Source organism: Macaca nemestrina, chromosome 11 (assembly GCF_043159975.1).
Source record: "Macaca nemestrina isolate mMacNem1 chromosome 11, mMacNem.hap1, whole genome shotgun sequence".
Classification (NCBI taxonomy): domain Eukaryota; kingdom Metazoa; phylum Chordata; class Mammalia; order Primates; family Cercopithecidae; genus Macaca; species Macaca nemestrina.
The window spans coordinates 59,407,607-59,434,883 of record NC_092135.1 but is presented as its reverse complement, the minus strand read 5'-3'; the positions used below and the strand labels follow the sequence as shown (position 1 = coordinate 59,434,883).

The 27,277-nt window shown below is 34.4% G+C and overlaps 1 protein-coding gene across 20 annotated transcripts in view; it reads right to left on the bottom strand.

Moving 5' to 3' along the window:
• LOC105483348 (solute carrier family 4 member 10) overlaps positions 1–27,277 on the bottom strand; it is a 452,662-nt gene that overhangs the window by 373,966 nt on the left and 51,419 nt on the right. For 5 of the 20 annotated variants that reach the window (XM_011744184.3, XM_011744181.3, XM_024793273.2 and 2 more), the window contains exon 1: positions 18,180–18,394. In XM_011744184.3, coding sequence (XP_011742486.1) covers positions 18,180–18,227 — 48 coding nt within the window. In that variant the 5' untranslated portion in view covers positions 18,228–18,394. Of the gene's footprint in view, positions 1–18,179; positions 18,397–21,775; positions 21,826–23,971; positions 24,228–27,277 lie in introns of those variants that run through there. The other 15 variants (XM_024793279.2, XM_024793280.2, XM_011744190.3 and 12 more) reach the window with 7 other exon arrangements.

Sequence of the window (27,277 nt, the reverse complement as noted above, 5' to 3'; positions counted from 1 at the left end):
AGAAACCAGAGGCTGAAACTATTGACTTAAAATGAGAAATTTAATTGAGTCTTATTTGTTTGTACCAACCTATTTTTCATGAATAATGGATCATCTGCACAAAGACATTACGATCAAAGCAGTGCAATATTTTTCTTATGCCTATGATTAGAATTTCACCTGCCTAAATGAGTTGAATTCCTACTGCATTACTTACAAGACAGGAAAGCCACTTCATTACCACTTCCATTCTTACTCAATAAAACATTAACAGAAATTAAGTTAATGTAAATGAATTAACTAAAATTTGATTCATTAATATATGAACCACTCATATTTTAACACTGTTCTAAATTTCAATTGCATTTTGCCAAACATTCTTGTGCCTTGTTTTCTAAATATGCAGATCATTTTTAAGAGAAATGTAAATGTGTATTGATAAATTATTGAAACATAATCATCAAATCTTTTTTTATGGAACAATCTGAGATTCAGTAAACTTAAAGCCTTTCCATTCCCATTCAAGATACTTCACTTTTTGAACCAAGAAAAACATCAGAAAAAAAATGTATTTTTTCAAGAAAAGCTGATTCTAATGTCAAAAGTTTCAGTACAACTATGAAAGTTAGGTTCTAGGATTCAACCTAAAATATTTGGTCTATTTGAAATCAAAATGGCTACTTAGTTAACTATTTTTACATTGGGATATATCACTATACTACGGAATCAAAGATAAACATATCCTTTTTGTTCTATACCAGGCCATGCTACCATCTGAAAAGATGGGGGAAATGTGTTTAGATGGATGTGAAAGGTTAGGAATACTGAAATATATTGCTAAAAGAGATAGTGAAGATTAATTATGTGAAAAGAGATGGAATAATATCTTGAAATTATAAAAGGAAACAGATGGAATTATAAGATACTAAAAGGAATTTTGTGAAAAGTTGATTTTTTAAAGCAGCATTCAAGGCTGAATCAATACCTTCTAAATTAATATCGTATAATTATAAGTTCCTGAATTATGAGGCATCTTCATGTGTTTTTAATGGATAATGTGGATATTAAGTTCACCTTTTCATTATCCTCATAAAGATTTAGAAAAATATTATATTACCTTATATTACACAAATGGTCTTTACTAGAGATTACAACTCCCTTTATTACACTAGCACTACTATCTAAACAACTTCTAATATCAGGCTAAGAGGATTGATGTTAGAAAATTGTTGTTGTTTAGTCTTCATGATAACCAATTATAATGAATATGTTAAAAATCTAAATAGAAAGTACTATTATTTTCAGAATACCATAATGAATGTGAAACAATTACTACGGTATAACTGTTACAAGATTACTCAATTTAAAATAGATTACTCCTAATTTCAGCTCTTTAGAACTAATTGTTTTTTCAAACCACTTAAAGATAAAAAGCAGGATTATTAAATCAGAGCATTATGAGCAAGGTTCAAATAATCATGCTTCATTTCATTAACAACATATGGTGAGGCCTAGAAATTTTACTTTTGTCAAATTTGTCACATATTATGGCTTTAGGGCAGTTCTTCAACGTGGTTTTGATGATACAAAAGCTACTGGATAGTTCAAATAAGAATATCTTCATAAGAAGTGATATAAATGAAAGTATGTAAAATAATCTTAATAGAATAAATAAAAACAAGTGTCTCTGTCTAGTCTATCATATTGTAATAAACAGTAAGCCTGGAAAAGGATAAGACACTGAAACACCTTGTTAATTGGATCTCTTTCAACTTTGCTCTTAAAAATTAAAAAGAATCAAAAAGAATGCCATTTTTGAGGAAGGAAAGGAACCATTGCATTCATTATTCAAAGACTGAAAATTGTCATGGCCAAAATGGTATCTAGTGAGGATCTGTAATGATGAGGCTGGAGACTTATAACTTATACCTTATAATGTACAAGGGAGTCAAGTACACAAGTATTTCAGTAATACCTTGTTACTCATGAAATTCACCTTACTGGTAAACTAAATTAAATAATGTTTCAAATAGTTCAATGTTTCTTTTGAGCTGTTATTTTTAAAGAAAAAAGAAAAAGCAGGCCAGGGAGGTGGTGTGTACCTGCAGTTCCAGCTACTTGGGAGGCTGAGGTAGGAGGCTGGCTTGAGACCAGGATTCGGAGGCTGCAGTGCACTGTGATGATCATGCCTGTAAACAGCCACTGCACTCCAGCAAGAGCAACATGGCAAGACCCCTTCTCAAAAGGAAGGAAGGAAAGAAAGGAAAGAAAGGAAAGGAAAGGAAAGGAAGAGAAAAGAGAAAGAAAGAAAGAAAGAAAACTTGTAAATGGAATACAAAAGAAACTTAGTAAAATGTTTACTGAGTTAATTGACAAAGTTTGTTAAATACCATTGAGGCTTCTAGTGAAAGTGAAAACTGGTATACAATCTTTCTGGAAATAATTTTAATAATACTTATAAATAGCCTTGAAAATTAGCCCAGCAGCTCCTTAATGACATGGTTCATTCCAGAGTGGAGTCAGGGAAAATACAAGATGATGCTGAAAAACTCTGTGGTACCAGACTGTAAGGAAGTATTCACAAAAGGATGGAAGCATGTTAAAAAAACATGAGAGCTCTCAATTGACAGAATTCATTGAGAAAGAGTTCTCAATGTCCACAGATTAAACAATCTGAACCACAAAGTACTGGATTATGACCCAGAAAGTAAACTAAATACCTTTGAGTCCATACTGAAATAAATAAATAATTGAATTAAAAAATGGAGAAGTAACAGGTCTTCTCTACAGATTTCCAATATCTAAATGCAGAAAGAATAAGAGAAATAGTCACCATGAGCTATTACAAACAGAACTGCTTTCTTGATTTATTTTTCAGATAGTTTCCTGTTGGCATATAAAAATGCTACTAATTAGCATTTTGTATTTTGTATTCTGCAATTTTACTGCATTTATTTTCTAGCCCTAACAGTATTTTGGTGAAGTGCGTAGGGTTTTTCATATATAAGATCATGTAGTCTGCAAACAGGGACAATTTTTGACTTCTCATTTCCAATTTAAATGACCTTTCTTTCTTTCTTTTGCCTAATTGCTCTGGCGAGGACTTCCAGAATTCTGTTGAATAAAAGTGGCGAAGTGGGCATCCTTATCTTGTTTTAGATTTCCGAAGAAAAGCTTTCTACTTTTCCCCTTTCAAGTATGATGTTAACTGTGGGTTTGCCATACATGGCCTTTATTGTGTTAAAGTATGTTCCTTCTCTATCTAATTTGGAAGGGTTTTTATCAGAAAGGGGTATTAAATTTTATCAATTGCTTTTTCTGCATCTATTGGGATGATCATATGGTTTTTGTTCTTCTTTCTGTTAATGTGGTGTATCATGTTTTTTGATTTACATATGTTTGCATCCCTGAAATAAATCCCACTTGATTGTGGTGAATGATCTTTCTGATGTGCTGGGTTCATTTTGCTAATATTTTGTTCAGGACTTTTATGTACATGTTCATTAGGGATATTGGCCTGTAGTTTTCTTATTTTGTTGTGTCCTTGTCTGGTTTTGGTATCAGGGTATTGCTGGCCTCAAAGAATGAGTTAGGAAAAATTTCCCTCACTTCAATTACTGGGATAGTTTGAGAAGAATGGTATTTGTTCTTTATGTGTTTGGAAGGATTCAGCAGTAAAGTCATTAGGACCTGGGCTTTTCTTTGATGGGAGACTTTTTATTACTGATTCAATCTCATTACTTGTTATTGGTCTGTTCTGGTTTTCCACTTCTTCATGATTCAGTCCTGGCAGGTTGTATGTGTCTAGGAACTTATCCATTTCTTCTAGGTTTTCCAATTTTTTTTGTTGTATAGTTGTTCATAATAATCCTTTGTGTTTCTTTGACCATAAGTTGAAATGTCTACTTTTTTATCTCTGATTGTATTTATTTGTCTTTCTTTTTTTCTTAATTGGTCTAGCTCAAGATTTATCTATTTGATTACCTTAAAAAAAAGAAATACCTATAAATAAATTTAACCAAGGAGATGAAATATCTCTAAAATAAAAACTATAAAACATTTAGGAAAGAAATTGAAGAAGACACAAATGAAGAGATATCCCATGATGATGATTTGGAAGAATTAATATTGTTAAAATGCTCATACTACTCAAAGCAATATACAGAATTAATGTAATCCCTATCAAAATACCAATGACATTCTTCACAAAAATAGAAAAATATCTTAAATTTTCTACAGAAGCCCAAAAGACCCTAAATAGCCAAAGATATCTGAGCAAAAAGAAGAAAGCTAGAGGTATCACACTACCTGACTTCAAAATATACTTCAAAACAATAGTAACCAAAATATCATGGTGCTGGTATAAAAACAGACTCATAAATCAGTGAAACAGAAGAGAAAACCCAGAAACAAATCCACGTATTTACAGCCAAATTATTTTTGACAAAGGCACCAAGAGCACACATTGAAAAAAGCCTTGTCAATAAATGATGCTGGGAAAACTATGGCCACATGTACAAGAATGAAACTAGACCCCTATGTATCACCATATAAAAAAATCAACTCAAAATGGATTAAAGACTTAAATGTAAGACCTGAAACTATAAAACTACTAGAAGAAAACACATAGAGGAAATGCTTCATGATATTGGTCTGGGCAAGGATTTTCTGGATAAGACCTCAAAACCACAGGCAACAAAAGCAAAAACAGACAAATGGGATTACATTAAGCTAAAAAGCTTCTGCTCAGTAAAGGAAACAACAAGCAGAACAAAAAGACAACTTAATTGGACAAAATATTTGCAAACCTTGCATCTGACAAAAGGTAAATATCCAGAATTTATAAAAAATTCAAACAATTAAATAGCAAAAAATTAAACCAGAAACTCAATTAAAAAGCAAAAAATTAAATCACCTAATTTAAAAATGGGCAAAATATCTGATTAGACATTCATCAAAATAAGACATACAAGTGCCTAACTAGCATATGAAGAACTGCTCAACATCACTAAGAATCAGGGAAATGCAAATCAAAACCACAATGAGATGTCACTCCCCAGTTAGAGTGGCTATTACAAAAAGAGAAAAACAAACAAACAAATGCTGGCAAGAATGTGGAGACTTTCTCACAATTGGTGAGAATGTAAATTTATGCAGCCATTATGGACAATATCCTCAAAAAGTTAAAAATAGAACTGTTATATGACCCAACAATCCAACTACTGGCCATATATCTAAAGGAAATGAAACCCGTATGTTGAAGAAATATTTGTACTCCCATGTTTACTGCAACACTATTCACAATATCCAAGACATGGAATCAAATTAAGTGTCCATCAATGAATGAGTGGATTTAAAAATGTAAGCCAGATAGGCTGGACACAGTGGCTCACACCTGTAATCCCAGCACTTTGGGAAGCCAAGGTGGGCGGATCACCTAAGGTCAGGAGTTCGAGACCAGCCTGGCCAACATGGTAAAAATCTGTCTCTACTAAAAATCCAAAAAAATTTACCAGATACGGTGGCAGGTGCCTGTAGTCCCAGCTACTCAGGAGGCTGAGGCAGGAGAATTGCTTGAACCCAGGAGGCAGAGGTTGCAGTGAGCCAAGGATCACGCTACTGCACTCCAGCCTGGGCAACAAAGTGAGACTCTGTCTCAAAAAAAAAAAAAAAAAAAATATATATATATATATATATATATGTAAAATAAAAATTAAAATGTAGGCCAGATATAGTGATGCATGCCTGTAATCCCAGTGCTTTTGGGAGGCAGAGACAGGAGGATTGCCTGAGGCCAGTAGTTCAAGACCAGGCTGAGCAACATAGTGAGATCCTGTCTCTACATTAAAAAAAAAAAAAAAATTAATTAGCCAGGCATGGTGGTGCACACTTGTAGTCCTACCTACTCAAGAGACTGAGGTGAGAGGACTACTTCAACCCAGGTCCTTGAGGCTGCAGTGAACTATGATTGTACCACTAAACTCCAGCCTGGGTGACAGAGCAAGACCTTGTCTCTTAAAAAAATAAAAAGGCCAGGCATGGTGCCTCACACCTGTAATTCCAGCACTTTGGGAGGACAAGGCGAGTGGAACACCTAAAGTCAGGAGTTCCAGACCAGCCTGGCCAACATGGTGAAACCCCATCTCTACTCAAAATACAAAAAAGTTAGCCAGGTTTGGTGGTGGGCACCTGTAATCCCAGCTACTCAGCAAGATAAGGCTGAGTGCCTGTAGTCCCAGCTACTCAGGAGGCTGAGGCAGGAGAATTGCTTGAACCCAAGAGGTGGAGGTTGCAGTGAGCTGAGACCATGCCACTGCACTCCAGCCTGGGCAGCAAGAATGAAACTCTGACTCAAAAAAGGTAAATAAATAATAAATAATAAAAATAAAAATGTAATATACACACACAATAGAGTACTATTCAGCCACAAAAAGAATGAAATCCTGTCATTTACAACATAGATAAACCTACAGAACATTACGTTAAGTGAAATAAGTTTGGCACAGAAGGACAAATACTGCATGATCTCACTTTTACAAGGGGTCTTCAAAAAGTTCACAGAAAATGTGTATTATAAGAAATTTGCATGAATTTCAAAAAACATTGCACCAAAATAAACTCATACTAACTTGTTATAACATGTCTGATGAGTATCTAGAGGCACCTAGAAAGATAAGACATGAGTTTGAAAATAGCCCATATCAAAGTAACACAAATTCTGCTAAAATTGAACCAAGAACAAACATCAAATTTATGGTGAAGACTGAGTGGAAGAATGCTGAAATCATTGATGCTTTATGGAGACAATGCCTGAAATAAGTCAACAGTTCACAAATAGATAACTCATTTTAAGAAGGGAAGAAACAACGTTGAAGCCCACAGTGGCAGATCATTTATATCAATTTTCAAGGGAGAAAATAATCTTGTTTGTGCCCTAATTGAAGAGGACCAATGATTAACAGCACAAGTGATAGCCAGCACCATAGCCATACCAATACTTCAGCTTGCACAATTTTGACTGAAAAATTAAAGTTTAGCAAACTTTCAACTAAAACTGTGTCAAAATCATTGCACCCAAATTATCTGCAGACAAGAGCAGAACTTTCAATTAAAATTTTAAACAAATGGAATCCAGATCCTGAAGCATTTCTTTGATGAACTGCAAAAGAGATGAAACATGGCTTTACCAGAATGATCCTGAAGACAAAGCACAATCAAAGCAATGGCTACCAAGAGGAGGATGTGGTCTTGTCAAAGCAAAAGCAGACTGATTAATAACAAAGGTCATGGCATCGGTTTTTTGGGATGCTGAAGTCATTTTGCTTGAGGACTTTCTGGAGGGCCAAGGAATGACAACATCTGCTTGGTATGAGAATGTTTTGAGCAAGGTAGCCAAAGCTTTAGCAGAAAAGTGCCCAGAAAATCTTCACCAGAGTCTTTCTCTACCACAACAATGTTCCTACACATCCCTCTCATCAAACAAGGGCAATTTTGAGGGAGTTTCAATGAGAAATTATTAGGGATCCACCTTAAAGTCCTGGTTTGGCTCATTCTAATTTCTTTTTTGTGTAAATCTTTTAAAAAATCCATAAAGGGCACCCATTTTTCTTCAGTTAATAATGTAAAAGAAAGACTGCATTGACATGGTTAAATTCCAAGACCCTCGGTTCTTTAGGGATTAATTAAATGGCTGTTATCATCACTTACAAAAGTGTCTTGAACTTGATAGAGCTTATATTGAGAAATAAAGTTTATATTTTATTTTTATCTCTTAATTACATGTTTCTACAAACCTTTTGAAGTCTTGTTATATGTGGAATCTTAAAAAGTTATTTCCATAGAAGTAGAGAATAGAATAGTAGTTACTAGAGGCTGGGGAAGGTAGGGAGAAGGGAATGATGGGGAAAAGTTGGTGAACGGGCACAAAGTTACAGTTAGATTGGGGGAATAATTTCTGGTATTCTATTGTACAGTACAGTGACTATAGTTAACACTTATGTATTGTATATTTCAAAATAGCTAAAATCAAGGATTTTGAATGTTCTTATAATAAAGAAGTAAGTGTTTGAGGTGATGGATATGTTAATTACCCTTATTGGATTATTATATTATTATACAATGTATACTTGTGTCAAAACATCGTATCATACATATTTATAGAATAAATATGTATAATTATTATGTGTCTATTAAAAACCAAATAAAAGTTTTAAAAAGTCATGAGGCAGACACCTCCATAAGTGAAACAGGAAATATTTACCAATGAGTGCTAAAATTAGTGTGCAAAAGTTTGAGGAGAAATAGGATAGTCACATAGTCTCAAAATATCTCCCCATATATATTATTACAAAGGGAAACTTTCTTGACTTTTCAATGGGAAAAAAACAGAAGATAACTCTGTAATCAAAGTTAATGTCACCAGAAGTAAGATATGTATATCCTGATATAATGAATGGAAAATGGAATATCACTTCTACAGTATTATTGACAAACAATGCATAACCTCAATCTAACTATGAAAACCTCAAACACAAATTGAGTAACAATCTCCAAAAAATTGACCTGTACACTTCAAGAGTGGCAAGGTCATGAAAGAAAAAGACTCAGTAACTGTCACAAACTGGAGATTAAAGAAATGTGATATCTAAGCACAATATGGTACTCTGAATTGTATCCTAGAACAGAAAATGGACATTAGTGAAAACACTGGTGATATTCGAATATAGTAGTTTAGTTAATATAATTGTATCAATGTTAACTTTCTAGTTCTTATCATTAATAATACTTATGTAAGATGTTAACAGGGTAAGGTGGATGAAAAGTATATGAGAATTCTGTACTATTTTTGCAAGCATTCTGTGAGTAAAAATAGTTAAAACATGACAAAATTAGTTTATATTTACTTTTGATGCCTTCTAAACTATCTTAAAAAATCAAGTATTAATTTTATAATTAGAAAAAGGATTGCATTGTATTATAATTATCAATTTATATTATTGACATACTTCTATATTATTGCCAAATGGATAAATCAAGTTATTGAGTAAGCATTATTGAATCAAGGATTGAATTAATTGTGCATATCAGATAATGATTTTCATTCAAAAGGAAAACTATTAAGTCAAGAATAACAGCTACTGTTATTAAGTCCTTAGTCTAAATGATATAATATGTATCTTTTCATTGCTTCTCACAAACCTGGGAGATAGATATATTATTACCATTCCTATTTTATAGGTAAGAAAAGTAAGACTTTGAAAACCTAGATAACTTGCCAAAGTTGACATACCTCCTAACCGAAACCTTTAGAATTGTCCAACTTCAGTGTCCAAACTCTTAACAATTAATGCCTGCTAGTGTTGTTGCTTAATCTATTACCCATGATATATTTAACAAGGAGTTCCATGCACTTGGCTCTGTGAGAGCAGCACAAAAATTATCTAAAATAAGCTGCTTTCAAGAATCTAGCTACTGATTGAGGCAACAAGTTATATGTATTTGCATTTAAGCAAAATAATTTACATACAGATGCTTCTCAATTTACAATGGAGTTATACCCTGATAAATCCATTGTAAACTGAAAATTTCATAAGTTAAAAGTGCATCTTCCATATATGGCATTTTCCATTTACAATGGGTTTATCCAGAGGTAACACCATGCAAAGTTGAGGAGTATACTGAATGTCCATAGATTTTGTACCATGGTAAAGTTGAAAAATCATAAGCAACCAATCATAAATTGAAATCATCAGGATATATATACATGTATATACACAATATTGCAAAGCAATAGGTAATATGCTTAATAAGTAAATAAGCACTTAATTTTTCTAGCCCATTATGATTTATTGGTAAAAAGGCTGTTTTGTGGCAAACTTAGTCTCCCAGCATTCTTACAGTTAAAATAATTTATAAATATATGATGATCTTTCTATTTTGTTGATATTTACGGCAAAAATTCTCAAGATTTAATGTACATAAGAATCACCTAGCAGTTTTTTTAAATGCTGGTGTCCTTACTACTACCCTTTAACATTCTCAGACTGTGGGCTTAGATGAGGTCTGGAACTTGAATTTTTAACTAGCCCTCCTGACGATTCTGATGCAGGTGGTCCTCAAGAGTAAGGTTTTCAATAATCCCATTGTTTAGGAAAAAAATACCAAATTTTTATATTTACTATAAGTGCTCTGTCAATTATATATCACATGTTTTTAACAGACATTTATATCATAAAGTTATATTACAAAGTACATGGTTATACACTCAAATAACAAATTATATTATACCTTAAGGGTGTGTATTGCTGCTGACTCTGTGTTGGGTTTGTTGTGCGTATGTGCTGTTTTTTTTTTTTTTTCATTTTTAAACCACATTCATATATCTGAAAAAATCAGAAGCATTTGGAGAGGCTTATTCCCAGAAAAGCTTAAATATCAACAGAAATTCACCACTTTATGAAAAAAGCAGTGTGGATCTAACAATAATGAAATGTGCTTCCTAAGCAGAGCTATGTTTTGATCCCATCTGGTAGTTGTTATATACCTATTTTTCATGTCACTTGCTTTCTGAAATTTGACTAGGTCATCATCTTTGATATCAAAGCCTCATTACTCAAAAGGGGGAAAAAAAGACACTAGAAAGAAATAGCCTTCTCTAAATAATTTTGGTTTTCCAGAATTAGCAAGAACAAGTGGAGTTACAAATAAATGTTGGAGGCACTCCAGCAACCTAGCACATTCAATATGCAATGGGAAAATTCTGCCTTAAAAACTTGCTTATTAGATCCTTAGAGCATAATTTTCATGATGAATGAGCAAGTCGTGCTGATGTTGGTAGAGGGACTTTGTCATTAATTCAAAGCTATACCAAGAGTCTTTGGCTATAATATACCCTCACTCTATCCAACTGAGTTTGTATATTAATCTCCATTTTCATCTTCTGAGAACACCTCTCGAGTTCTGAGCTACTTGGAATTCAACATGAATTTGGTATTTAAGCTCAATGTAGGAACCATTATATAAATGGCACTTCTGCATTTTTTTGTGTTATTCTTGCTATATTGCATAGAAATTTACACTAAGACAAGACTACAAAATATTGCCATAAGAAATTAAATATCTAAATACAGTGTGACTCAAGTGAAATAGTTATCTCTCTCTCTGGTACATAGAATGTACCATATATTCTCTTAACTCAGCTTTGAAGATATGTTCCAAGACCTCTAGGTCTGCAAATAACCTGAAACCCTGACCAATCTCAGCATCATCTTGACAAAGAGAAGGAAATTTGTAGTAAAGAATTTCTTGTGGGGGGTGGAAGTTATTTTTATTTTGTGAATATTTTATTTGCCCTCTTCTTATAAGCATTTTAGATCCTCAGCCTTCTCCTTGTTCATGATAATGCTAAACAGTAACTTACTTTTAAAATAATTTTTTGAAATAAAATTTGCATAAGATAAAATTCACCATTTTACAGTGTGCAATTCATTGGTTTTTAGTATATTCAGAGTGTTGTGTAACCATCACCACCACGTAATTCCAGAACATTTCCATCACCACAAAAAGAAACTCTGTACCTATTAGCAGTCACTCCTAACTCTCTCCTATATCCCAGGTCCTGGCAACCACTAATCTACTTTATATCTCTAAGGATTTGCCTATTCTAGATATTTCATATAAACTGAATCATGAAATATGTGTCCAAAAAGACCTGACATTTTATAGCACCTTGTAGCAGAGTACTTTCATATTTTATTGGAGGGGAAGATGTGAAAGCTCATTTCATAATGGAATTCTTTTTTATTGTTTAATTAGCTTTAAGGAAGACAAGTTACTATTAACTAGATAAAATATTTTCAAATCCTAGCTTAGCACTTCTTAGCTATGTGAACTTGGATAATTTATACAACTCTCTCGACCTCAGTTTCTCATCTGCAAAGCTGGAAAACATTAGCAACTTTTCAGGATTATCATGAGGATTACAGATGTTTGTACCTATCATGAGCCTGAGACAATATCTAGTATTACTTTACAAACATTGCCTAATTTCCATTTTAATTTGGAACTCAGCTGTTGATGCTATGATAGTAATAGAGACTATATAATAGTGGAAAGAATGATAAGTGAATAATCAAGAGATTTGGACTCTAGGCTGAGTTCTGCCACTAACTAGAATCATAAGTAGCATACCCTTAAATATATCTCTTTACATCTTTGATGTCCAGCTCCATCATCCATAAATTAAGGAGCCAGTCTAAAATCTAGACTCCGGTTGATCTATACAGTCCTCTGGTCAAAACATATATGAAGCTATCTATTAAAAATGACAGTGTCAATAATGAATAACCTCCCAAAACAATCTATGTCAGAAAATAGAAAGGAGGAATACTCCCTAACTCAGTATGTGAGGCCATCACCCTAATACCAAAATCAAACAAAGATATTATAAGAAAAGACTGCAAACCAATATCCCTCATAAACATGAATGCAAAACTCTCTACAAAATATTACCAAATCAAATCCGACAATGTATAAAAAACTGACAACACCAAATGCTGGTAAGCGTGTGGAGCAAGAGGAAGTTTCATTCATTGCTGGTGAGAATACTAAGTAGTACTGCCACTACTAAAAACAGCTTGGCAGTTTTTAAAAGTACTAAATACTCTTATACAATCCAGTAATAACATTTCTTAGTATTTACCCAAAGAAATTGAAAATATGTCCACACAAAGATCTGCACATGGATGTTTATACCAGATTTACTCATAATTGCCAAACTTGGAGGCAACCCAGATATTTTTCAGTGGGTATATGGATAAATAAACTGTAGTACATCAAGACAATGAAATATAATTCGGTGATAAACAGAAATTAGATATCAAACCATGAAAATATATGGAGAAAATTTAAATACCTATTACTAAATGAAAGAAGCCAATCTGAAAAGGCTATGTACTGTGATTCCAACTATATAATACTCTAAAAAATGCAAAACTATGAAGAAAGTAAAAAAAGTCAGTGGTTGCCAGGGTTTAGTGGAAAGGGATGGATGAATAGGCAGAGCACAGAGGATCTTTAGGGCAGTGAAGTGACTCTGTATAGTACTATAATAGTGGATACATGTTATTACAAATTTGTCCAAAGCTATAGGATGCCCAACACCAAGTCCTAATGCAAACTGTGGATTTTGGGTGATAATGTTTCATCAACTGTAACAAATGTACCACTCTGGTGAGAGATCTTGTTAATCGGGGAGGCTATGTATGTGTAAAGGGCAGGGGATATAGGGGAAATCTCTGTACCTTCTGCTTAATATTGCTGTGAACCTATATTGCTCTAAAAAATAAGACATACATATATATATATATATGTAATTCCATAAAAGATGCCAAATTATTCCCTTTTTCTAAAAAACAAAAAAGCAGTACACCCCAAATAGTATCTGAGACAACTGTTTGTGGTGCGAGAATATATTAAAACTTCATTTTAATTTTATTTTACCTAAAAATAAAGCATAAAACTTAACTAATATTTACTATATAGATTGACAATGGTGTCCTCACAGAAAGTCAAGTGATCATTGTCATGTGTCCTATGTGATATCAGAAAGGAAGAGGTGAAGTCTCTCTCACAGAAGGGCTGAGAGGGGCATCAACATTTCTCCACTTACTTGCAGCACATCAAAATACACTGCAATCTATTCATGCCCAGTTTGGACTTCTGAAGCAAGCATTATTCAAGGTTAGAAAGAAATGATACACTGGCAGTATCATTGTATTCTGACCATGCTCTCTGACTCTATTTGAGTTCCAGACCCTGGCCCAGATATTTTCTAACTCTTCATCATAAACTAGCCTACTTCCTAATCTGATCTCAATATTTTATCATAAACATAATATTAATAAAGAAGTAAACTTAATTCCTACAGCCTTCAGATTCTACCACTCATTCCCAACCTTAGCATTCTATACATATATTTTATTTCTATAGTCACTTACCATGCTAGAGTAACAATTCAAATCATGAAAGTAGAAATGGGGATTAATTTCTTATACTGCATTTTGCCTCCTACTGACTATGAAGTGTATGAGTATGTTTTCTTTAAACTCAGATTATAATTTAAATTTCAATTCAAATTGAAAAGAAAAAACAATATTACTTAGCCAATCCATGTGCTCTTTTTGTTACTTTGACATTTTAGTCCCATTTTCCTTTCCCTGATTTAATAATATTAAAGACTTTTTATAACTTTTTTCCACAAATAAAACAATTCAATAAACTGGGCCACTTGGAAATATGGAATTAGCACTTTCTAAAAGTACTAAATCCAATCATCTATCCTATATTATCAGATTACATTTTAAAAGTGAACTTTACTGTAGTTTTATACCTTAGGGAAATGTTACGAGTAAGCTCAACTTAAGTCCTTTTTCAGACATCAGAATCTTAGAAGGGATCCAAAGTGAACTCACTATAGATCACCCAAGATTAAATGTCATGAGATATAAATATTTGTTATATATTCTCCTGGAAGCTTCTTCCATGGCCTGATAATTTTTAAATTGTTAGGTTAATCCTAAAAGCAAATTCAACATTGAATATCAAACGAAAATGTGAAATCATAATGTAATCCTAAATATTTGGCTTTGTACTTTTAAAAGGCTAATTCCATCCTTACTAAAATGATATCACCATTATTACTGTTACATATATTCCCCATATACATCCATCTCAAAAAGGTTATAACAATTATTAAACATTTGAGGAGAAAGCAGCAGTCTCTTAAAAAGGTAAATCGAGTCCTATTTCCAGTCTAGCTGGAGTGTGAGGTTTCACTTATATAGGGTGTTTGCCTGCCTTATTTATTGCTGCATCTCCAGCACCAAGAATGGGACTGGCCAACAGTAGGCACTTAAGAGAATGCATCTTTCTGGTACACTTTTTCTATAACTTCAGACATAACAGTCAGTTGCTACCAAAACCAGACTATACACTTAGCCAACAAGAGTGAACGCCCTAACCCTTGGAGTGATTAGAGTCTACAAAATGCAATGATGGCTTGTCCAGCAAAAGGAAATTATCACTGAAGCTTCCTAAGAAGCACTGGGAAAAAAAGAGAAACATGTCTAGGCCTTCTCTGCCCATATCCTTCAAATGTACTTTATATATACTATACTAAATGGAGGTAAACCCTGGGAGGCTTAATGAGAATCTGTTCCTCCATTTCACTTGACTCAGGATTAATACATTCACTCATCTGACATTCTTATCTATTCTTATTTTTCTTTCTTTTTCACTTCTCTAACTTTCTACCTCTGACTGCTTCTGTCCCATATCTAATATTGGCTTTTAATGCCTGTCCAATTGGCTCTCCAAGCATATTGCAAAGTTTTCATAATAATAACTAAAAAATTCCACCTCCCACCTCCACTATGAAGAGTCTTTTCCAGTTCTCCATTTTCCACTTTTCCTTCTTGGTAGACAGTACTGACAAGCCACTTTTCGTAAAAACCTGAAACCTATGCATCATCTCAGTATCTATATTGAGATGAATATAACCATAACATATTCATTTACAGCAAGATTGACAATGACAATAGCAAGTAAGTTTTATTGAACACTTACTAAATGTCAGAAACTTCATATAAGTTATTTAACTTGCTCATTCCAAAACTCAAGAGATATATAGTAACATTCCCTTTTCATTTTTCAGTTGAAGACACTATGACTTATAACTTTCCCAATATCATTTAACAAATAAATAGCAGTGTTGGGCCTTGACTGTGTTCTAAATATTATGCCATATTGCCTCTCACATAATTATTTGCAAAGTCGTCTGATTAATTTTCTAAAACAAAGCCCAAAGCTCTCTTCCAAGCATAAAAACTTCAGTCCAGGAACGGATCATGTTAAGCCTGGTTAAGAATGTAACGTAAAAAATATTAAATTTTTTTTAAAATTTCTGAACTAGTTTTAGATGACCTAAATTCTAGTCCTGGTTTCATCACTGGGTGATCTTAGACATGTTATTCAGACTCCCTGTACCTCAATTTCTCACCTTGAAAATGAAAATAATAAAATCTGCTTTACATAACATGTTTGTTTTGAAAACTAAACAAAAAAAGATTTTCATAAAAGCAACTGGGGGAGTTGCTATACAAGTATAAAACTGGACCAGTAATTCAGCATCCTCTCTAGCCCATCGGGCTTGTTTTTCTTGTAATGATCTGCTAATATGATTCTCTTTTACCATTAAACTGTCACCATTTTGTACTGACCATTAACCCCATGGCATGCAAATTTTGACTCTCGCTTTCAAAAATTTCCCTGAGATGTATTGTAGACCTTTTCTGGAAAGACTTTTTTTTCTCTGCTCTTTTAAGCTATAAATTGGTTGCCCATCTAGCCCAGTAATGTCATCCTCTTAAATTCCTCTAGTTAATCCTCATTTGGTCCTAAACCCTTTAACTGTTCCCCACAAGTGACAATCCATAAGCCACATCAAACTGGCTTCAGCCTGCTTTTCTAGGACAGGTTTCAACACCCCACCCCACCCCCACTGCCAGCCAAAAAAAAAAAAAAGAGTTGGGGGTTCCCCTAAACCTTCCCTAACTCCCATACTACGATTCCTGTGTATAGTTCCTGTCTCATCCAGGGAACAAGAGTTCCCTGATATTCTTAACACTATTTATTCTGAATACTAACAGAATCCTAATTTATGTATTTGTTCAAGTTTGGGAAGATGGACAAATCTTTTATACTTTTTTTTATAACTCCACTTTGATGCCACAAAGAAATATCTCTATTTTTAGGCAGGCAGGATAATTGACAAACTTCTTTCTCCCGTTCCCTTTCTCCCGGCCCCCTACCCCCACGCTGCCCCTGTCCTCTACTGAGACTCTATTCTTGTGGTAACTCCTTGCATTCTTCCCATCACTCTGCTCCCTCCCTGCTCAAACCTGGCGTCCGCAGGAGAACTGGGCATGCTCAGTCGCCACAGTTGATTCCGGGGATGCAAACTGGAATCTTTTTGCAGCATGTGAGCCCGGCAGGAGAGGTAAGGCCCTGAAAATACAGTGGCCCAGAATTTGCCCACTCCTCCTACGGAAGCATTTTGTTGAAAACCTAGGAATGGACTCGGAAATGGACAGCTCACCGCCGGTCCCTTCCGTGCAAGGTGGGTCACCAACCTTAGTAACAGGGAGCTGAGAAACAGCCCCTCCGTCTGCTTTGGTGCAGGGAGGGGATTTGTGCTGTGGTAGCACTGATAGATGGCTGGAAGCTATGACTGTCATCTCTGTTGCATCAAGAAAATACTGTTTTGGGTTTTTTTTCTTTTTTCCTTAAACACAGCAACAGCAGCTGCTCCAGACTCAAAAAGATGTTGCCTGAAGATCTCCAAAGTCTGCGAGCCAGACAGAGAGATTGTGGAGAGGATAAGCAAATCAATCACTTATTCAAAAATTAAATTTAGGGAAACAGCTTAAGAACCCAGAGATAAACAGATAGGCTATTACCAAATGACAGTTCAGAAACCTTTCTGATATTCAAATCTGAATTGTGTGTCTGTCCCCCAAAAATGCATACCTTCTTTGTATAAAAACCATTACACATTTCCCTTTGAGAAAGAGACTGAACACACACACACACACGCACACGCGCGCGCGCGCGCGCACACACACACACACACACACACACACACACACGATCGTCCTGTTCTTTCCCCTGGTTTCTGTGGAGACTAAATCTTTAGAGCTGCAACAGCAGCAGATTCCCTCACCTCACTGCCTGGGGATGAGGCAGGGGGAGGAAACTGGACAGGGATTAAACATGATAAAAGGGGGCTTCTTTGCAAGGGCTTAAACCAGTACACAGTCTGAGAAACAGAGAGATAAGCAGTAACAGGCAGGCAGAGAGACACATAACTGCCTCTGCTGCTAAAACCTAGCCATTTCTTCAAACAGCAGCAAACATGAGACATTTCATCACCGTAGTGCATCCATATTGAGAAGGGGGGGAGAATCGTGTGCTTTGCTTTATGCATTTCAGTCTCCCAAGATGGGAGGAGACCCCTGTCCATATGTCGTAGGAGCTATCCACCACCCCAAAAGTACACTCACTTCACCTAGCTAGCAGACCACTTGCCTAACAGGTTTTGCAGCAAACACGGTTAATCTATGTGATAGCAGGTTGTCTCTTACCGTAGGCAGCAGCGGCTCCATTTGGGCTCCCTGGTCTTTAATCTCCATGTTTTGTAACGCCTCTGGAATAAGCACCTTGCTCTGCAGTGTCTTCAGTGTCTTACACTCAGCCCGGCACTCGCTCTGCTTAGTATTCGGATCAGGTAGCTCTGAAGCAGGAGGCAATTGCACACTCCAACTCACCAGAGTCACATGGCTCCTACTCACTCGGGCTGCTGGCCAGGTTTTGCACTGAATGCCTTGGATCCCTGGGCCGGTAAGAGAGATCCCCCAAGCCCTATATCTCTGCCCACACCTGGCTACTAGCATAAAATACAGCAGACAATGCTACAAGTCTAATGGGCATTAAGAATCTCACCTAAGATGCTCACTTTTCATATATACTAGTCCAAGTTGGCCTCCAACCAAATCAGTCTGATTTTGACACTTTGAAGTAACTCACTTCATTCTCAGAACCCCATAGGAGACATAATTCAAGCAAGATGATGTCAATAAGGTTTACTAGGTGTTCTGCTCTGAGTACCTGGGGGCTTTTAAAACCGATAAGATGACCTTAATATTAGCAAGTCTTATTGAGGCTGAAGTATTCACCACCAACGACAACAAAATCAAGCATTTAAGTCACTGTTGACTCAATAAGGATTGGACAGATATTTTCAGCATTTTAAAAGTGAAAAACTTAGGTAAGTCACACATTATTAAAAATAAAGTATCTGTTTTTCTATGATTTCCCAACAAAAATGACAGAGAAAGAAAATATTTTGATAGCAGGAATGATTAAGATACTAAAGCACTTTGAAAAGACAATGAATCTGAAAAGAACAGCCCAAGCATATATCCCTTTGCCTAAAAATTTAAACAAAATAGGGGTAAGGGATTATTTAAATAATCCACAGAAGAAAAGATACGCTCTTTCGTAGGAAGAAGTAGTTTGTGAGGATCATCAAGTGACTACACATATTTCCTAAAAGTGATTATAGGTCTAGAGTATTTTAAGTAATGAAGCCCATATATCACTGAACTCCAGACTAAATGTATGGAGGTTACAAATGAAGAGTAATAAAGAACTTTCAGGGATTGAAAGAGGTTGACTAAAAACTATTAACGTAGTTTACCTTAAATAAGAAAAATTTTACCAGATTCTAAAACCTTTAATAAGCAGAAATGAATAAATTTTAAGCAATACACCAAAATTTCCCATAATGCTCATTGCAAGTGGAATTATGGATAACTTTTATCTGCTTTCCTTCTCAATACAATTCTTTAAAACAAGCTTCTAATATTTTTATAAGAAAACAATTATTTTTAAAACCCTAATGATTAATATATTTAAGTGGCTACTTTGTGCATAGCACACTGAGTTGATACCAAGGGTTTACATAACAAGATATCTGACTGGGAATTTACTGATATGGGGGTCAATTTTATTTTCTACCACAGACTGATGAATAAAAGCTACCTTCCCATTCAAGTGACCATAATCAACAATCACAAACAATTTGTTAGAGTAAAAATAGTAACTTCACTTCAGAAAGATTGTTTCTATCCCATTGAGAAGCCTATGTTGTCCCACTTATATTTCTTCAAAATTAATTTAAATATAACTAAGAAAAAGTCTGGCCCTTAATTCCAAAAGTCAAAATAAAAGTAATATTGTATTTAAAATTACTTTTTATCAATATTTTCCTAAATGTGTATAATTAAACGACAAAGGTACTTTGCTGGAACAACCATTGCTTGAGTGCTTACGATATGACAGAGCTACTATTTCTGCCAATATAATAGGACTTAGCCAGGGTTGCAACAGCAGACAGTCTACTTCTAAAGATCAAGAAAGCCTATGGATCTAAAGTTATCTGATCCAAGATGTCAACTACCAGCCTAGCACAACAAAGTGGAGAAAGAGAAAATGATCCTCATTTAATCTGCTGCCTATCTAATAGAATATATTAGAATTAATGCCCATGACCTGAGAGAATGCATCCACATACTAAATAAGTCCCAATGAAGAAGATATGTATAAAACTAATAACTCCTAGCAGGAAAACAATCAGTAGGTAGTGAAATTTTTCCTAACAAAATCATAGAATTTTACAGCTCAACTTCTCCATTGATTTTCAAACTCAGAAAGTGAAGAGAAACAGATGGGAACAGGAAATACAAATTGCATGAACAACTTTTTCTCAACTACATATTATCTGCCTTGGAGATTCTGCTATATCCTTGGTGGGGATGAGGAGAAGAAATAGGTGAGGATATACTTTTTGAAAAATATTCCCAGGTAAATATTATATTTCTTCCAGTCTGGAGCTCTTTCTACTACAGTAAAGTTTCCTTGGATCCGAGATGATAAAAATAGGTTCCTGTTTAGCCTGCTCCTATTTAGAAATCCAATGAGATTCTATTAGTACAATTTGACAGCAATGATTTCAATCATCACATTAAAGTAATGCAAGACTGAATTTGTCCAAGGAACTAAATGTTCCAGACATCCTACTAGAATAAGACAATAGTCTGATTTTCACTCAGTCAGTCCTACTATGTGTGAGGTACTATGCTACTTGCTGTCATACACAGCAATATTAAAGTGGAATTTTTCTCTCTGAAGAATGAAATAAAAGTAGGGATCGGCCACAAGCCAACCATACAGACAGAGGAATAACAGAAAGCACTAAACAGAAGAGCCACCTTCCTGTCCAGCTGCCCATGTTGTGACCAGTAGGAAAGGAATACAGCCACCATGGTGTGCTTCCTTCCTTGATCTTTCCTGTATCTTGGGACTCTTGCTGACCTCAAATTTTACTAATCCCTTAAGTATGCAAGTCAGTGTGGATTCCATGTACTTTCAGTTCCTACCCCCTTGTGCTATTTTAAGCCCCTGGTGTTAAGATATGCACATTAACATAATGTTTGTCTTAGAGAAAAGACCATCTACTATTGATTGTATTGGAAGAAAACACTGGATTCTAAAGGTATTGCCAACACTGGTATTTCCAGAAAACACTTTCAGTCCTGGTGGTATTGAGTTTCTCGCTTAGATCTGAAAGTTCTTTGCTTTGGCCCTTTTTAACATAAAATAACTAAATTTTAGGTTGCAATGGGTTCAGAAATATAGTCTGAACAGTAATACTATGTTAGTGGTAATTTACCAGTTCAAGAATAACATTTGAAAATATTACTATTTTTCACATATGAAAATGCATCACTGCACTATTTATGTCATTTATTTATGTTTCATTCCTTTGTATCTCTTATCCCTTGAGACCTATACAAATGTTCTCAACAACTTAAAGCATTATTTTGAAGATTTGTCAAATACAGTTGACTCTTGCCAAATACAGTTGGCTAAAGTTTGTATTAAAACTCTTAGTGATGTAGGGGTTAGAGGCACCAAGCCTCTGAGCATTTGAAAATCTGCATAATAACTTTTGACTACCCCAAAACTTAACTACAATACTGTTGACCAGAAGCCTTAATAATAACAGAAAGTCAATTAACAGATATTTTCTATGTTATATGTTTTATATACTTACAATAAAGTAAGCTAGAAGAAAGAAAGTGTTAAGCAAATCATAAAGAAGAGAAAATATACTTACTGTTCATTAAGTGAAAGTGGATCATCATCCTCGTCTTCACTTTGAGTAGGCTGAGGAAGAGAAGGAAGAGGAAGATTGGTCTTGCTATCTCAGGGGTGGCAGAGGTAGAAGAAAATCTACATATAAGTGGACCCATGCAGCTCAAACCTCTGTTATTCAAGGGTCAACTGTATATTAATATAAAAGCATTTTGTTGAATTTGACCAACTCAAGAAATACCAAAAATGCTTTCTTGACAGCTTAAAAATGATGGCACTTAACCATTAAGAAAAAGGGTAAGAATGCCCATTCTAAAACCTGGCATATCATAAGGAACTTCTTTATATAATACTAAAATTTAAAGGTGTCAAATGACACTACGTTTTTACAGATGTTCTTGGACTCCAACCTGATAGTGACTCTGGTCATCAACTATGAAAAGGAATATATAAAATAAGTAATTAGGGACCCCATTCCAACATTGGGCTAATGTCCCACTTCTCTTAGTTCATGACTGGTTTTTCTACTTCTGAAGATTGGAACAAAGACCTGATTTTCACTTTTTGTCCCAATTTCCTCCTACAGGGAAACTCATAGAAGGCCTACTCTCTAGTTCTAGATGGCAGCATCTTAATTTAATTTAACTCAATTCAATAAAAATTTGAGTACCTACCATGTGCTAGCAACTATACAGAAACAAATAATAAGACACAGCCCCTGGACTCAAGAGATAATTTAGAAGAGAACAAAGATCACATCATTCAGCAAGGTGCTATTTAAATTTTTAAAAATTCTGCCAAAATCACAGGTAGGCCAGAAAACAAAATGACTAACTTTTAATAGCATTTTTCTCACCTTTACTACAGAGATTTAAAATCCTTAGGGGACTTGTTTTTATGGAAAGATCTAATTTTCCTTTGCTTGTTATATAAACAAGAAATATATGCATGCCTCAACTTATTACTTCTCCAATTATCAGCCTTTAAGCCTAATTATCACTGTCTTTGTTAAATGGTCCACAATGTGTCATTTCTATTCCTAACTTGAAAATAATCAATATCACACTTACAGAGTTAATCTTGTAACTAATCCTTAATGTGTCCTTTTCTATCCCAAGTTATGAAAAATTATACTAAAATAAGCATTATTCACAGTGTTCTATGTGTAAATTTTAGTATACATTCTCAAATGATGACAAACAAGAAAAATATTTGTGTTTATTATTGACTTTGCACTCTGCCTGTCAAAGAAAGATGGCAAATGTCATATGGGAAAAATATAAGAAAAAAAATCAAAATGTACCTATAGCAATTTCTCACCTTCATCATAAGCAACCGAACTATTAGTAAACAAAGAGTGTTCAGATGCATTTTACATGGTCTTATATTACCTAAGAATCTGAATTTTTTTTCATTTTGCTGTAATTTTCAGATTGTACCACAATTCACATGTGTTTACGTATTATTTATGTAAAGGGATTTTTTCCTAATAGAGAGAAAATCTTATCTGAAACTGTACCTTGGGCAAAGCATAAAATAATCTTATGTAGACCTTTTTTATTAGTTGATTTAACAAAGATTAAGCACAGATTTTTTACTCTGTGATGGTACAAAGATAAGTAAGATAGGATCCCCGACTCTCTAGAATCTGAAACAGGTGATTATTTCAGTGTACTGTGGAGATAAGACAATGAGCTGTCCAAAATATTAAAGGAGTATCAAATAGGGACATAATGCCCAACTAATGAGTTTGTAAATCAGGGAGATGAAACATAAACTAAAGGATGAGTAATGGCAAACCAAAGTGAAAAAGCCCTTTTATTATGGAAATTTTTCAAAATTCAGAGCAGTATAAAGATGAAAATGACAGTCATTCATAATCCCACCAACCAGAGATAGTCACTGTTAACATTTCAGCATGTTTCATTATAGACTTCTTTTACCAGTTCTGGGAGTGGGGAATGATATTCTTTTATATTTATTATTTCCATCACATTTAAAGCAATGGAATTATGTTGCACATATGAAATGGAACTTCTTACTAGAAAAATGTAATATCCAAATAACTTCTTAGATTTGATCCTTTATTACTATATGAATATGTCTATCCTACTTCTCCCAGCCTGCTTCAGGAATGAGGGAAACTTTCAAATCCTCTAACTGGGAATGGGACACAAGTTGTCTCTTCTTTAAAATTCTATAAACCTAACTGAATTACCTGTTATTTTCTCTCTTCCGAAACCCAAAGCAGGGCTCAGTTAGTGGAAAAAGCACACAGCCTTTTCTTAAGGTTACACATTGACAGATGAAGTTCTTACTACTTCCAATTCTTCCTCTCTTCCATTCTGGAGAATCTTTTGATACGGACAGCCTGGCTCTTCATCTTTTCTCACAATGCTATTATTTGGAACCTGTGTCCAACTAGATTAAGACTTCTGAAACTTAAAGCCAGATTGTCTGCTGCATTATCCATCCTGAAATATGAAATGCCAATGATTAAATGAAGAAAACAAGGCACTTAAATAAATGTATGGGGGAAACTTCATTAAGATTTTTAAAATATTATCTTAATTCAATATTAATAAAATAGTAAAAAACAAAATAACTAAAATTTGCTTTTATTTTTGTGAGAAAATTAATTTTGATATGTGTTTGAATTAAATGATACTTTTCAGAAACATAACATCATACATCCAGAAAGATGCACAAAACTTGTTTATTCATTTAATAGATATTTACTGAATACCCTCTATGGGCTAAATACTATGCAAAGCACTAGAAAGGCAAAGTCACTGCCCCAGAGATCTGACAGTCTGGAAGGGAGACAAACAATCAGACATGTCCAAGGACAATATGACAGGTATATTACAGAAATAGAAGGGGCACCTGTTCCAGACTGGGGTGGAGGTATAAAGGTATAAAATGGATTATAGGAAAGAATAAAAGTATTCTAGAAAGGAAGAATAGCATGTTCAAGAACTATAAAAAGTTATCTATAACTGAAACACTGGATATATCAAAGGATGTGGCAGGAAAGAAAGATGAACATGAGGGCAAGGACCAGATTACAAAATTCCATATTTGCCGTACTCAGGAGATTGGCTTTATTTTATAGGGGATATTAGAGAAGACTTCCCAATGGACATCATATCTGAGGTCAACTTTAAAACATACAAAAGAGTTTGTCAGAATAACCTGAGGTGCTTCAGAATAATCTCAGATGCTTCTGAAAATTTTTGATTCCTAGGTTCCATATCCAAAGATCCTAAGCTAGTAAATTGGGGTGAGGATAAGGATTCTGTATTTTTCAAAGGATATTCTGATAGAAGTGCCTATGCATCACCTATTCCAAACTTGATATACATACTTTCCATTACTCTAACTACAACTCTTAAAAGAAAAACACACACACTTGGCTTAAATATTTATAATTATTTAGAAGACAACATGTAGCACTATATTAGGATTATTAGGACAATGTGCCATCCGCTGTTTAAAAATGAAACCGACCATTTACTTAGTGTTTATTACATGTCAGGTATGTGCCAAATCTTTTATATAATTATTTAATTTACCATTCGTATCACCCTGAGAAGTATGCATTTTACCTCCATTTATATATGAAGAAACTAAAGCTGAGTGAAGTTAAATAACTTGCTGAACTTCATACAGCTATAAGCAGCAGAAATCCCAACCCAGGCTATCTGCCTCCAAGGCACTTACTTTCTGCATCATGTTATAACTGATCTCTAACTTGTAAAGGTTGCCAGTGAAATATTTGCTCCAATTCTAATTACCACAAAGAAGAATAAGAGCTCCAGATCCAAACTCAGTGTTGTTACTATGGCCAGTTTTAAAAGAATGAAACTTGTCAAGCCAAAAATAAAGTATTTCTATCAAGAATGATTTATGCCAATGCTGCTTTATATTTAGGCTTCTTCCAGTTCATTCAGAAAACACTGAGGAAGATGCATGGGATCCCATTTCTTGACAGAAAATAATTGGGCTGATAACTACTGTGTCAGGGTGAGAAATCCTACAATGGTAATCTCCTGAGCCAGGTGGTTTAAGTCTTTCTTTGGCCAAATAAGACAGAACATTGCTTTCTCCAAGTCTGCCACTGTCTCTCCTTCAGATATAACAATTCACAAAATTCCAATAAATTCTGACTTAATGTAAAAGATAGTATTTGGAAGTGGAGAAAGACAAACATTTATTTAATAGTTCATATGATAACTACTGTAATAAAGGTGTAAAATGGATTATAGGGAAGAATAGAAGTATTCCAGAAAGGAAGAATAGCATGTTCAAGAACTATAAAAAGTTTTCTATAACTGAAACGCTGGATATATCAAAGGATGTAGCAGGAAAGAAGGATGAACATGAGGCAAGGACCAGATTACAAAATTCCATATTTGCCATACTCAGGAGATTGGCTTTATTTTATAGGTGATAGAGAAGCTCTTTAAAGATCTTAAACAGTTAGAAAGATCACTTAAGTTATAACATGAAAAATGTTGGGGCAAGGTTGGTGGCAGGGAGACTAGTTAGTAAGCTAATAAAAGAGGATAAGAGCCTGAGCTATGAAGCTGTAGTGATGATGGATAAAAGGAAATGGTCCCAAGAGATATAGGAGGAAAAATAGATGTGAATTGCTGACTATTCAGATGCAGTGAATGAGGAAGAGAAATATGTCTAGGATTCTGGCTTGATGGATAGTGGTACTGTTAAACAATACACACAAATAAAAAACAGTAAAAGAAGCAATTTGAGAGAACACCTGAAGAATAGTATTTTGAAAGTAATCGCAGTGGTTGTGAATATAGGCTTTGCACTCAGAAATGTCACTTAATATCCATGTGACCTTGGGCAAGTCACAAGGATATTAAATGACTCCTGAAGACTGTTTCTTTTTCTATAAAACTAAGGTAATAAAAGAACCAACTTAGAATTGTTCTGAGGGTTAAATCAACTAATCAAATAAAGCATTTAGAATACTGCCTAGAAAAAATGGTAATCCCTCAACAAACTGTGGCTATTAACATTGTTTAATTGAGTTTGAGGAGGCTAGAGAATGTCCAAATGCAGATTGTCAGAAAAGAGTTAGAAATATGGATTTGGGACCAGGAGAAATTCTAAGTATGGATGGTGTTTCTTTAAGAGGTTATATAGAGTTAGAATAACACAATGAATGGAAACACCAACATTAAAAGGATTTCTGACTTTGTATTGATGCACTAATTATCCTAAATTTTTGTTTCAACCATTGTTGGGTCACAGTTTGTAAGTCTACAAATATTTTTTCCAATAAATCAAATGTCCAAATCCTTTATAAGTATTCTTACAATCTATTCTTATGGTTTTTATTTGTATAAATCTGTGTTAATGTACAATCGTCTATTTCAATTTTCCTAGAAAACTACCATATCCTTTAGAGCAAGACTCAATAGGGCTCCATATGTACTAAAACACTTCTTTACTGATACAAATATCATCCACATATTATGAGGAGCTATTCATGATT